Consider the following 14705-nt stretch of genomic DNA (forward strand, 5'->3'; position numbering starts at 1 on the left):
CAACGAAACATTACAAGCAATAAACAAAGAGTGCTTTCAGAACATTTTTCAGAATATTTACCTTTCAAGAGCTGTGAGTGATTTTTCACTTTCTCAGCTTTAGTTGTTTGATTATTACTGATGCCATAGCGGGAGGTCTAATAAGCTGCATCCAGACTATGCACAGATCTCTTTTGAAATATAAGAAGTTTCTGTCCTGTCTTTAAGACATAACTGTGTTTATATCAATTTCGCGTCATAAAAGCATTTTGAGAAGCACGTGCATTTAAGCACTAGTCGCACACAGCCGCGTGCGCGAGCGCGCTTCACAAAGCGAACGTGAGAATTTGAAATCGAAAGCAGCTTTCTGTCAGTGAATTTCATATTTTAATATATAAGCCCACAGTAAACAACATAAATGATGCCTTCGTAGAGCATTAGTAAGGAAAATAGGAAAATAAGCTCATAATCGATCCAGAATCGTTGCATCTATGCATCGATATTTTTTCTCCCACCCCTGTTGTCCATATGCACGCTTATTTGTTGCTGTTGTGTTTTTGAGTAGGCGGTTTGTGCTCTATTAATTTGGACTGTTTCAATGCTCTCTGTGTTTGATTATAATGCCTGTTTAATTATATAATTATATAATATTACCAGGCACTAGCATACACACACACACACACACACACACACACACACACACACATAATATATTCTGTAGTACAGTGGCAAGAAAACGTGTGTGAACCTTTTGGACTTGGTTGGTTTTCTGTATTAATTTGTCAGAATTTTTTCATCTGATCTTCATCAAAGCCACAAGTATAGACGAAACACAATGTGACACACTACAACACAAACAATCATTTTCTTTCATGCCTTTATTGAACAGACTTTTATTTTTTTGTTGTTGTTGTTGTTGTTTTTTGATGACCATCTGTTTTTTTAGTGTTGTGTTTGTTGTTCATGAGTCCTTGTTTGTCTTGAGCAGTTAAACTGCCCACTCTAAACTTTTCACTTACTTTTTTTCATAACACTGTGAATGATTAATGGGATGTTAAATAAAGACATGATTATATTTTTGTATGTTATTATGTTAACTACATTGTGTTTGTACTTGTGACTTTAATGAATATGACATTGAGCAATTGATGATATGATCAATTAATGCAGAAAATCCAAAAGATTCACATTTTCTCACATTTTTCAATTTTCTTGTCACTCTATACTCTATCCCCTAACCCTCACAGAAAACTCCCTGCATTTTACTGTCGATTTAACACGTTAATTTGATTAATTAATTACGGTAAAATAAAACAAATAATAATAATAATAATAATAAAACATTAATTTTGAATGCACTTGCCCCGCCCCAAACCTATGTAGGTCTGACATTACATACAGTTGCCTGATGAGGAATATAATGCAGGGCAACAACTCACTATGCGATAGAGCTTATAGAATGCAGTTAGCATGTCCATAAAACTCAAGATATTGGAGCAAAAATGCCCCTTATTGAGTTTTTGTCTCATATTTATCATATGAGTTAAGCAGTATCACAAAAGTAACGGATTTCAGTATTACACGAGTGCTGTTTTTGTCCCAAATATATGCAAATAGGTTACTGATTTCATACAACAGCTCAGTAAGTTTATATTGTGTTATTTTAGACAAAATATTGTCTGTTTTGTTCAATTTTGCCAATGAAACTATAAAGACAAAGCAGAACTGTTCGTCTCCACGCAACACACAGCAGTGTTTCATTTCTGAATCTGCGTTTTGAACGTAACAAAAGTGATTCAGCGGATCATTCATAAAAGACTTGAAGCGGCGCTACACAGACCGACCGGTGTAAGACATCAAACACTTACAGTGATAATGATAGGTTACGCTTACCAATTTCTTGTTATCCACTTGGACATCGATGTCCTCATTTTAAGACAGTTTTTCATTTTCTTTTTTACATTTTCTGTTCTGCGCCCCAGACCGCTTCCCTCCTCTGTCCATTTTGGACATGTGACTGTCCGTAACAGAGCAACGGCTAAATTAAAATGCTAAACAAACATTATTTTTCAACAAACATCATTTTTTAATTTATTTTAAACGTTTTATTCAAAAAGATTTTCAAAGAAGTTTTGGCACAATGGCGCCCCCCTCCGTGCGGCGCCCCTGTGCACTGCATATACTGCATACTCCATTTTTGCGCCGCTGACTTGAAGGAGTGAATGAAACGAGTGAATTCGGACACTGAGTGCGCCGGAAGGGCTGCCAAATTCGCATAGTTTGTGCTTGCTGTTTAATAATCATTTGAAATGTAGCAAACTGGCAGCTCCAGAATATTTATGTTAAATTCTGCCATGAAAACTAGCATGTACAAACCTTAATTAAACGATTAAATGGCCAATTAAAAAGGAATTTATACCTGTATGACATTATGCTGGACCAGCGGTTTGGAAAATGAAAAAGTTCTCTTTTGTCATATTAAGCAGTCTCACTGCAAACAAATTGCAGGTAGTTTTTAGATGCACAAACCTCAGTCAATATAAATTGTGCTTTTTTTTATGACTTGCTGCATAAGTCAATGCCTGATATTCCTGTGTTTGTGTCTTGCAGTACAGTCTGGTTGTGGTGGAGGTGAGAATTCGCTCCAAGTCTTTGAATAGACATGACACTGCTTTATTTCTGGATGTTGTCTTTGTACTTTTCACAATGGTTTTGAAGGCTTTCTGAGCTGTTAATTGTTTTACTAGGACAAGCATTATTACTGGATTGGTCAGAGGACAAATGTTTCCTCAACCGGATACTGGAGCTTTCTCATGCTTTAACCCCAGAGGCTCTGATCGGGATATACATGATTTTATTGGTGACAGAATGAATTCCCAGGCTTTTGAAGTGAAAAAATATGGTAAGTCATTGCGTGCGATTTTATGCAAAAGTACTGAAGGTCTGAGGTTGTAATTTTAAAGAGTATTTGTTTCTGGTTTAGTTTTACCTAAGTTTGACATCAGTGTAAACACATCACACATGCGTTGGAGATGTGGGACTGAAAGTTGAGTTTTGTGGCAAGCGAGTGACTATTTTCTTGATGCTACTTTTTTTGTTGTGTGGTTGGTCAGTTCTTGATCCTGTTTCTTGTAATGTTTCCCAGAAACACCTATGGGCAACCTGTACCTGGTCAAGTGTTGGTGGTGGATCGTTGGTGTTGTGGACCGTTTCCCTATGTTTTGGTTCCTGAGGTGACCCGTCTGTGCCTGAATGAAACCTCTAAGGTATGACTACTGGTATAACTCATGTTTGTGGCGTTTCGTTTCCCAGATGTGGTCAATCTGTAACCGTGTCCATCACGTTTAAAGTTGGAAAGTTTATGTTTGCAGAGCTCCCAGAGTTTTTTTTTTTTTTTTTTTAAACCTGGATCAACAGTTGACGGAAAGGCAAGTAGAAGTTCATCACATTGGTGTTCTTTCCTAACGTTTCTTTCCCAGCAGATCTTGGCATCTTATTTCAAGCGCATTTCTTATTTCAAGTTATTTCATGTCTTAGATGGTAGCCAGTCCCTTAAGGCCGGAACACACCAAGCCGACTCCGACGAACTAGTGGCGACGAAAGCAGACTGCGGGGTTGGCTCACGTCGGCAGCGTCTGTGTCCAAAGTTGCCCTGACACACCAAACCGATGCTCGACACCCGACGGCCAAGTAGCACGTCCGTTCTGCGCCTGCGCAAGATGAAATGCCTTTCCGTACCAGCAGGTGGCAGTAGCTGAACAGCCAATCAGAATGATCAGAGGGCCCGACGGACCAACGAGCGCCGATTCAACATTTCGAATCGGCCGGAAAAAAGCCGACGAGGACCAACTTCAGCCGACGGTGCAGAACACACTGAGAAAACTTAGTCGGCCGACAAACAAAAACTGCCTGACGGCCAACCATCGGCTTGGTGTGTTCCGGCCTTCACAGAATGAAAATATATTTTCATATTTATAATCAATACAATAAATGGGTTAAATAAACTGAAAAATATATGTGTTAATATATTACAATATATAGAATATATATACATAACAAATTGCTGTTTTTCTACATTCTTTTCTTTTCTTCAGGTAAACGATCCAGATGCTGTTCTGTGGATGATGGCAAGACTTCACTTTCACCTAAAGTAAGAGAATTTCTGCTGCTCTAAAACATATTTCCATTTATGTTTTGTGTTGGATATGCTATTCCAACTGGATTGTGCTTTTTGATTTGCTGTAAACCAAAAGTACCAGGTAAGAAAGTGAAGTTGTTTTTCATGAGTCCATCTGAGACGCGATGCTGCCATCTAGTGGAGTGGAGTAGAAACGCATCTCACCGGTCAGAATGACTGAAATGCCTTCTGGCAGTCTGATAAGGAAAGTACGGAGCCCCGCACATGACATGCAAGAAAAAAAAATTAAATCGTGCGCACGATTTACGAGGGAATGAATTAGTAAATCATGCGCACGATTTAGACTACTATTTTTTTCCTGCATGTCATGTGCAGGGCTCCATAGGAAAGACTGAGATGTTAAAAATCATGTCTAATATTTTTTTCTGGTACTCTGATAACAATGGATATGGAAAATCAAGTGAAACACATTGCATTGTGGGATACTGTATTCCCATACTTCCAGATGTTCTGCGCGTACAGAAAACATGCATACTGTGCAGCACATTACACATACTACACACTGCAGCAGCAGTAAGAGCAGTCAAAGTTAGTTTTAGTCATATAGAAACATTACATTTATTAAATACATTTACAACATGAAATAAAGCACAATGTTACACAATACAAAGACAAGAAGAACAATAAATACACTATAAATACAAACAATAGGTGGACATTTAGCCAAATCTCTCATTCTGTTTTCCACATAAAGAATTAAATGTTTTGATCACCATTTAGAAATTACAGTACAATTTAGAGTTATAAATGTATTAATTTCTTGATCTGCTTTCCAGACTCAGTATTATGGAGGAGAATGGCTGATCATGAGCTTGTAAGACTCTGTGTTTGGGCTCATTCTGGGCTGGAAACTTTATGAGGAAAGATTTACAGAGGAAGTACAAGAGGAAGAGGAAGGAAGGTAACAAAAACTCAGAGGAGTTTTGATATTACATGAAGGATCTGATCTTCCATCTGAAGGTTTGAATATTCAGTCTCAGTGTTTCTGAAGGGTGTAAGAGACCCAGAACTTAACATTTACTGAAATAATGATCCTGTACTGAGACTCAAACCTCAATCGATTCTTACAATAAAAATTATAACACTGATTTTTCTCCCTGTTGATCTTGAGTCTCAGTTTCAATATACTGTTGAAGTTGGTTTACAGCTAGAATTAGTTATAAAAGCAAATCACTGTTACATGAATACAAAGAACAAGTGTGATGACAGTTAAACATCCTGCATATATTTACAGATATTTACAAAACCAAGAAACAACAAAACGTGCATTCGAAAAAACGGCCTCAATAACAAATGAAGAACGAGACTGAACTCTTAAATCACTGTCTCAGGAGTGTATTTCTCTGATTGTTGATCATGTTTGTGAAACCACTGAATCCAGCTGAGTCTCTTGGTTTTGTTTACTCAGTAGAGGATTCATCTCATGTGATTCTGCTGTGTTCTGGTTCTGGTTTGATCCAGCGGCTAGAGTTTCATCAGAAGCTGCTGCATTCTGGGTTCAGAATAAGACATGTTTTAACACGTGTTTTCAACAGTTTCACAGCAGTGATTCTCAGTCCTGCTCCTGGAGTCTCCTCATTACAACAGTTTTACCACATAGAAGCATTTTCTGTTTTAAGTTGGAGGAAATGTTTCAAAATCACATGACCTGCTGCTGATAACTTTAGTATAACTTTAGTATATAATATAGTACTTGTGGGACTATTAGAGCAGATGATCAGGATGTGGTGTTACAGATATTTCAGTCAATTAGTTGTGGGAGGGGACATGTTCAGTTCACTTAGTTTTGTCGTGGCAACAGGATATTAATTTGTGGGAACGTGATATGTCGTAGCCATTTTTTCGAGGTAACGCGATGTAGAGTCGTGGTCTTGAGATCCTTTGTTGAGGGAATGATATACTGCCATTTTAAAACGCGTGATGTTGCCTATAGACGGCATTCAAATGAAGTTTGTTATTAATACATACTAAAAGAATATGTAAGAACATTAAATAATAAAGGCCTACAAGAAAACATTTTTATTCATCCCATCCCAGCCTTTTAAATCCATTCACTGATCGTGTCTTTATTTATTTTTATTATTATTATGCCTATTAAACCTAAATAAAATGAAATATGTTAAATTCCCATAAAGTGAACTTCCTGTAAAATACAAACAGAAATCAAGTCATATAATCAAAGTTTTATTGGCATGAAAAAACAGGCTGTAAGTAGATTATTATGTATTTATTTATATATATGTATGTGTGTATATATATATATATATATATACACATACATACATACATTATATATATATATATATATAATGTATGTATGTATGCGTATATATATATATATATATATATATATATATATACACACACACACATATACAGGTGCTGGTCATATAATTTGAATATCATCAAAAAGTTGATTTATTTCACTAATTCCATTCAAAAAGTGAAACTTGTATATTATATTCATTCATTACACACAGACTGATATATTTCAAATGTTTATTTCTTTTAATTTTGATGATTATAACTGACAACTAAGGAAAATCCCAAATTCAGTATCTCAGAAAATTAGAATATTACTTAAGACCAATACTAAGAAAGGATTTTTAGAAATCTTGGCCAACTGAAAAGTATGAACATGAAAAGTATGAGCATGTACAGCACTCAATACTTAGTTGGGGCTCCTTTTGCCTGAATTACTGCAGCAATGCGGCGTGGCATGGAGTCGATTAGTCTGTGGCACTGCTCAGGTGTTATAAGAGCCCAGGTTGCTCTGATAGTGGCCTTCAGCTCTTCTGCATTGTTGGGTCTGGCATATCGCATCTTCCTCTTCACAATACCCCATAGATTTTCTATGGGGTTAAGGTCAGGCGAGTTTGCTGGCCAATTAAGAACAGGGATACCATGGTCCTTAAACCAGGTACTGGTAGCTTTGGCACTGTGTGCAGGTGCCAAGTCCTGTTGGAAAATGAAATCTGCATCTCCATAAAGTTGGTCAGCAGCAGGAAGCATGAAGTGCTCTAAAACTTCCTGGTATACGGCTGCGTTGACCTTGGACCTCAGAAAACACAGTGGACCAACACCAGCAGATGACATGGCACCCCAAACCATCACTGACTGTGGAAACTTTACACTGGACCTCAAGCAACATGGATTGTGTGCCTCTCCTCTCTTCCTCCAGACTCTGGGACCCTGATTTCCAAAGGAAATGCAAAATTTACTTTCATCAGAGAACATAACTTTGGACCACTCAGCAGCAGTCCAGTCCTTTTTGTCTTTAGCCCAGGCGAGACGCTTCTGACGCTGTCTGTTGTTCAAGAGTGGCTTGACACAAGGAATGCAACAGCTGAAACCCATGTCTTGCATACGTCTGTGCGTAGTGGTTCTTGAAGCACTGACTCCAGCTGCAGTCCACTCTTTGTGAATCTCCCCCACATTTTTTGAATGGGTTTTGTTTCACAATCCTCTCCAGGGTGCGGTTATCCCTATTGCTTGTACACTTTTTTTCTACCACATCTTTTCCTTCCCTTCACCTCTATATTAATGTGCTTGGACACAGAGCTCTGTGAACAGCCAGCCTCTTTTGCAATGACCTTTTGTGTCTTGCCCTCTGTGTGCAATGTGTCAATGGTCGTCTTCTGGACAACTGTCAAGTCAGCAGTCTTCCCCATGATTGTGTAGCCTACCGAACTAGACTGAGAGACCATTTAAAGGCCTTTGCAGGTGTTTTGAGTTAATTAGCTGATTAGAGTGTGGCACCAGGTGTCTTCAATATTGAACCTTTTCACAATATTCTAATTTTCTGAGATACTGAATTTGGGATTTTCCTTATTTGTCAGTTATTATCATCAAAATTAAAAGAAATAAACATTTGAAATATATCAGTCTGTGTGTAATGAATGAATATAATATACAAGTTTCACTTTTTGAATGGAATTAGTGAAATAAATCAACTTTTTGATGATATTCTAATTATATGACCAGCACCTGTGTGTGTGTGTGTGTATATATATATATATGTATGTATGTATGTATATATATATATATATATATATACACACACACATATACACACACATATTCACACACACACAAAATTAAACAAAATTAAACAAAATTAAGAAAGATTAAGGTAAAGAGATACAGGAAATGAAGGAGAAAATAAAGCAAATGCATTATAATGAATAAAAAAATTTAACCAATAGACCTAATGATAATAATGATAATAATAATAATAATAAAAAAATGACATAAAAATAAACGATCAGTGAATGGATTTAAAAGACTGTTGGATGGTATAGATAAAAATGTACACGGCATATTCTTTTAAGATTTACTGTAGGGAAGGAGAAATGAAGCCTCTTGAATCTTTGAAGCTTTTCTCTGATTGTTTCAGGAAAAGATTCGAAGCATCAGGAGTGTCAAACAGTCCAAATGTTCAGTTTTCTGATAATACAATTCACATATTAAAGTGTGTATTTATAATAATACTGTTTAAATGATCAGATTATATGATCATGTAATATAGGCTATAGGCTTATATATAAAAAATATATTAGTAAATGGACCTGAACTTCCATAAACCCGTAGAGAACTGATCTGGGACACTGTCCAGCAGAGTTTAGCTCCAACACACCTGACTGGAAGTTTCTAGTATGCCTAATTAGATATGTTGATTAGATATTAGATATTGATTATCTGTTCAGGAGTGTTTAATTGGGGTTGGAGCTGAACTCTGCAGGATGGTGGCCCTCTAGGACCGAGTTTGGAGACCTCTGGTCTATGCATTTCTGATAATTCCAGGTTGCTATGGTAACGCAGGTTGTTTACACATTAAACTCGTGGCCATGAGAAATAGATATTGTTCCCTCAACATAGGATCTCGGGGCCACGACTTATTATCACTTTCCCATGAATTAATATCTTGTGACCACAACAAAACTAAGTGAACTGAACATGTCTGTAATTATCTGAAGTGGTTTGTGTCAAATGAAGCAAAAAAGTGCTTATGTTCTCCAGGAGCAGGAATGAGAAAAGTGAAATCTCGGGAAAAGTGAAATCATCCATAATTCTGACACTAACCTGAGATTCCTGATTCTGTGATCCAGCGGCTGCAGTTCGACGAGACTTTATTGCCTTCTGTGTTCACGACAAGACAGATCATTTACACACAGATCTTCACTGAATGTGTTTCTGACACTTATTTAAAGGTGCAGTCAGTAATTCTGTCCACGTTTAAAGGGAAGAATAGCATATTTTACAAATCCAGTTTAAATGATGTAGAGTCAGGAAGAAACTGTTTTATTCCACATAAGGTGTTTTCTCTCTTGGCTCATGGTGGCCATACTGTGATCACATGACCAGCTGAACATAAAGCAGACACACAGCCTTTTGTTTTGTGCAAATGTAAGTTGTAATATTGTGTTTATTTTGTGCAGGTCTATCTATATCTGATTTCTCTCATATGGGATGCATTTGGTTAAGAATTAACGCGTGCCGTGATCAGCTTCAGCGCGCGCAGCTCAAACAGCAATGCACGACTAATAATGACTATGATTGGGACTGTCATATTACATAACATTAATGAGAACAATATTGTAATAAAACATTGTGAACAGGAGTGCACATTCTGACAAGCACGCATCTGAGGCGGCGTTGTATTAGTCGTTATATTTGATTATTAAATAAGCATTTTAATAACTGATCAATCACATCAACTCATTTTACAATCCTACTAGCCCTTTATTTAGATTAAAACCCTTCTCATTCATTTGGTGAGGAACACGGTGTTTTGAGCAGCATTTGCACCCCGTCATGCTGTTGACTATATGCCACTGCAGTGTAGCATACTTCGGTATTAAGGCTAACGATTAATTGATCGTTAATTTAAACGACGATCGATCATGGGAATTTGTGTAAATTGACATCCCTAATATAAATACATATTTTTACAGTGATGCTGTGTCACACTCATGTGTGTCTGTATGAAGACTTCAGTCAAAACATGAACATAAATCACTGAGTGCACCTTAACATCAAGTGATACTGCAGGTGAATTAATAAAATCTGATTTACATTAAATATGACACTAACCTGACATGACTCCAGACATGGTTTGATCCCTGTGAGTTCAGAGACAGAGGAGGAAAAGAGATTTACAGGATTATTCAGATTCAAAACACATCAGACTGGATAATAGATGAGTCCTGGGGCCCGTTTCAATAAGGAGCTTCAACCAACTCTGAGTTAAAACTTGAACTCTGAGTTTAATTCTTATCACTGTTATAATATCAGAGGTGAAAACTGGCAGAACGGTAAGTTATTGAACTAATATTCATTTTCATGGTATCCCAAGGGGGAAAAAAATAAAAATAAATAATAATTTAAGTGCATTTTTTTTATTTTGCAAATTACCTGCCAATGGAGTTGGGAAAATAAGGAAGCAGCTATTTACACTAAGTGGAAATAGCTGTAGATGCTAAAAAATAGAAAATAGTGATATATTCTATTTACCATGTGAAAGTAGCAGTTCTTTGCAATAAGTAAATAGTAATTAGATGCTATTTATACTTTATACTGGCAGATACATACTATTTGCACCTCAGTATTGTTGTACATTAAGTGTAAATGATTCTGTTTATTAAAATTATAAATACTTTTATCATTATTAAACACTCGTTAGGCACTTTACTTCCACTTTTAGAACATTTTCTTCATTTTTATTGAAAATAAATGTCGATGTGATATGTGATGGGAAAAGGGAGAAGAGCAAGCTCAGCAAAAGACGGACTCGAACCTGTGTCAATTGCATCACTAGTCAGTTTTACACACCTTACGCACTACTGAAGCCACAGAATCACACATGTCGTTTTTAACCTTGTGTGACATTGGTGGGCGGAGCTACTGTAAATTTGCACTTAGTAATAGACGCTCCAAATAATCTTGTTTTCCGTTTGCATTAAGATTATTTGTAGTACCACACTGGCAGATAATTTTACTTAAGTAAAATGCACTTAATTTAGACCCCAAACCGAAAAGACAGATGATTGGACACATATGTAGTCATATTTTAAAATGAAAATCCCTTTTTGAAAGGCATCAAAACAGCTGAAGTGAATGTGATGAATTTAATTGTCTTTAAGTGCAGGTTATACTCACAGGGTTCAAATATCATTAAAACCAACAGAAATAAAGTGAAGATGAATTCAGAGGAAAAGACGACGATCCTCAGATCTCCAACTGCACCTTCACCATTAACTGAGGATAAAGAAAATAAACAACAGGATTTTATTTACAGCATGAACAGCTGATTATAAGGCTTATTATTGCTCCAAATTATTATATGTGAATGGAAATGAGAGTAATCTGATCAGAGATGAAGAGGTGATTTCTGCCTCACAGTGAGATTTTACCACTCACTCAGTTCAGATTAAAATGCTGTAGTTTATATTATGTATTTACTGTAAAGTTCATGGTTTATATGCCGATATATTACAGTAATTATACAGTGTGTGATGTTGAAGTGATCGCTCACCTGTTTTCAGTATCAGTTCAGTCATCAGAGCAACAGAATTCAGTAAAACAACAACCACTGATCCAAACACATACACAGGAACAAGACGGAGAAGAGCTGGAAGATCAAATAATACAATATCATCACCATTAGATCAATTAATACAGTTAATATCATCATTAGATCAAATGAAACCACATTAACAACCACTACAGAAAAATACATATCAAGAAAAAAGAAATCTCCACATCTTTCTAAATCTGATTCTTAGTCTGTTTGGAGTTTGAAATTAATAATAAATAATAAATTATTCAAAAATATTCTGTAGAATAACAATGTTTTTCATCATTCATTCACAGTGAAATATTACAGTAAAATAAAAACAGCAGCTGAGGTTGTCTGAACTTCACCATAAAAAAATACAGCTGCAGCGTTTCAGGATTTACGGATTTAACTTAAACTTACAGTAAAACCTGTATTTAGTCCTTCATGTCTATTGTGATCTCAGAATTCAGGACAGCTGATAATACCTAGAATATAAAGATCAACCGCAGGCGGCAGATCCTTTTCCTATTTAACACCTAAACTCTGGAACAATCTTCCTATCACTGTTTGGGAAGCAGACACACACTGTCAGTTTAAATCTAGACTAAAAACACATCAGTTTAAACTTGTATACACATAAACCATTATCTCCTTCTATAATTCAAATCATGTAAATTGTTAGTCTGCATAGATTAGGTCAGCTGGACCCGGGAACACTTCCCATAACACCTGATGTACTCGCTACATCATAAGAAGAAAAAACTGACAAGAAAAAAGAAACAGTTTTTCACTGTTTATGAATTTACTGTTAACAGGTTTGTACTGTATTAGCGTCTACGCTAATATTAGTCTCTCTCCGTTTATCCCGAGGTTTGCCGCAGCCTGCCAGATCCAGGCCGTATCCAGATGAGATGAAGGACCTGCATCTAGACATGATGATAATGCAGCCCTGATGTTTAAACTAAACTATCCCCTGTGAAGACCCATTTCCCTTTCCTTTCCCTATGTATAGATAAAACGTTATCAAAATTATTCCAGTTCGCATAGATCCGCGGACACAACTAATTTTTCTGTATTATGCGGACCAGACAAGTAATTTGGCAATGTCACTTTGTAAAAAAGACCAAGCTTCTGCTCACATACACACTCAAACACACAAACCTATAGACTATACATGTAAATGAACGGCAAGAATGCATTAAAGGTATTCGGTTTTCAGTAGGAAATGTGTCATTTAAGCGGCCCCTAAAGTAATAATTAACCATTTTTACAACGGAAGTGATTCAATCAAAAACCAACTTTAGCTTGATAAATTTATCCTGGAGCTGCTGTGAAGCCAAAACAATCTCCGTCCATAAATTGTCCTATTGTCACTGTGAATCTGCTTTGAAACAATCTGTATTGTGAAAAGCGCTCTATAAATGAAGATGACTGAAATAATGCAGTTAACATGAACAACATTACATGTAACATGAAGCCCTGATGTACATAACTGACAAGAAAAAAGAAATAGTTTTTTACTGTATATGAACTTACTTTTAACAGGTTTGTACTGTATATTTTTAGTCTTTATGATAATTTTGCGGTGTAGAGACTCAATCTCTCTTCAGAAGAGAAGAACAGAAGTGAAGAGAATAAACTAGAGCTGATAGCAGAAGATGATCAGATGATTAATACTGTACCATATTTAAATGACCATGTGAAGTTCACCACTGCCCAGAGTAACTGAAGAAATGCAATCATACAGGCCCATCCCACACGATCTGAACATGAACAAACACATCATCATCATCATCATGGTAACAGTTTCTGTAAAGTGTTCATTAACTGACAGACAGACATTTAACTTTAGTACAATTTAGCTTAAGATATACTAGAAAGATGCTTCAGATATATAATTTTATATTATCGTACCCTTTTCATTTTCCAGAGAGATGATGTAGAAATAGACCAGTACAGCATTGACCAATAACATGAGAGATAAATACACTGATCTCCTGACCGAAGGTGAACCTGAAAAACAGCTTTAATAATATTAGTTTAAAAAGAAGAGCATATCTGTGTCTGACACTGACTGAATAAAATCAAGACCATAAATATAAAACATCTCACAAATGTTCAAAAACATCTGAACAGATTATTATGAAATCACTGGAAGTATTTCTAGTCACTCAAAATCTGTAAAGATCAAACATTCATAACGACACGAGCAAAATATTGATCTCATTATGATGTCATGAGTTATGTGTGTTTATATCAGGGATCAGATCATAATTCATCAATCACTTACAGCCCATTTTCTGACCACATGATTTGTCCCAATTGTAATTTGTCACTGTGAGAAACACTGGTAAAACTGCAACAATGATGAATCCTGAAAACAGAAGATTATATCATTATATTAATAATGAGATTCACTGACAGACTCATGATTCACTCTCAGTGTATAATGAGATCCATCACTCATCATATTTACAGTATGTCAGATTCACTTCTGCCTGTCAGATGAAATGGTTTTATTTTCAGCAGTGTAAACATGAGGGTAAACAGGGTAAATAAGGAGGATGAGGAGCTCAGCTGAATAACATCACATGTGCAGCAGATGTTAACACAGATGTGATTCAGTCACAGCCCTGATGATATACAGCTCCTGATCATGTGATGTCGCGTTGAAACAGCTCCACATAGACATTATAATAAACACTAGACGCCCTATTGGCCTCTGGACCGTACGCCAACGGCGCCGCCATATTGTGCGGGGCAACGTTCCCATAACGCTCATAACTGGAACTGAGAAAAATGCCTCACAGTGTGCTGCTTGGGGCTGTACAGATCGCTGCACAATTGTTCTCGGGGAATGACCTTTCACAGGTAAGACTGAACATTTGTTTCTGGTTGTATTTGGTCATTATATAATTATATTGATAGTAGTTGGCCACCGGAGTCAGTCAGCGATGTCGCTAGTTAGCT

The 14705-nt window shown here is 36.5% G+C and overlaps 1 protein-coding gene and 1 long non-coding RNA gene across 3 annotated transcripts in view; one reads left to right on the plus strand and one right to left on the minus strand.

The window, feature by feature from the left end:
- Positions 1 to 2396: 2396 nt before the first annotated feature.
- On the plus strand, positions 2397 to 3871 carry LOC127508234 (uncharacterized). Its single transcript, XR_007928731.1, has 4 exons — positions 2397 to 2610; positions 2727 to 2881; positions 2963 to 3025; positions 3125 to 3871. It is a non-coding gene; the product is annotated as an uncharacterized LOC127508234 (long non-coding RNA).
- Positions 3872 to 4706: 835 nt separating this feature from the next.
- Positions 4707 to 14705, minus strand: part of LOC127508102 (uncharacterized) — a 54425-nt gene continuing 44426 nt past the window's right edge. For both annotated transcript variants that reach the window (XM_051885723.1, XM_051885724.1), the window contains 8 exons: positions 14026 to 14109; positions 13650 to 13748; positions 13418 to 13498; positions 11712 to 11807; positions 11336 to 11434; positions 10271 to 10299; positions 9260 to 9316; positions 4707 to 5669 (listed from right to left, as the gene is read on the minus strand). In XM_051885723.1, coding sequence (XP_051741683.1) covers positions 5532 to 5669; positions 9260 to 9316; positions 10271 to 10299; positions 11336 to 11434; positions 11712 to 11807; positions 13418 to 13498; positions 13650 to 13748; positions 14026 to 14109 — 683 coding nt within the window. In that variant the 3' untranslated portion in view covers positions 4707 to 5531. The remainder of the gene's footprint in view (positions 5670 to 9259; positions 9317 to 10270; positions 10300 to 11335; positions 11435 to 11711; positions 11808 to 13417; positions 13499 to 13649; positions 13749 to 14025; positions 14110 to 14705) is intronic.

This window comes from Ctenopharyngodon idella, chromosome 3 (assembly GCF_019924925.1).
Source record: "Ctenopharyngodon idella isolate HZGC_01 chromosome 3, HZGC01, whole genome shotgun sequence".
Taxonomy (NCBI): Eukaryota; Metazoa; Chordata; class Actinopteri; order Cypriniformes; family Xenocyprididae; genus Ctenopharyngodon; species Ctenopharyngodon idella.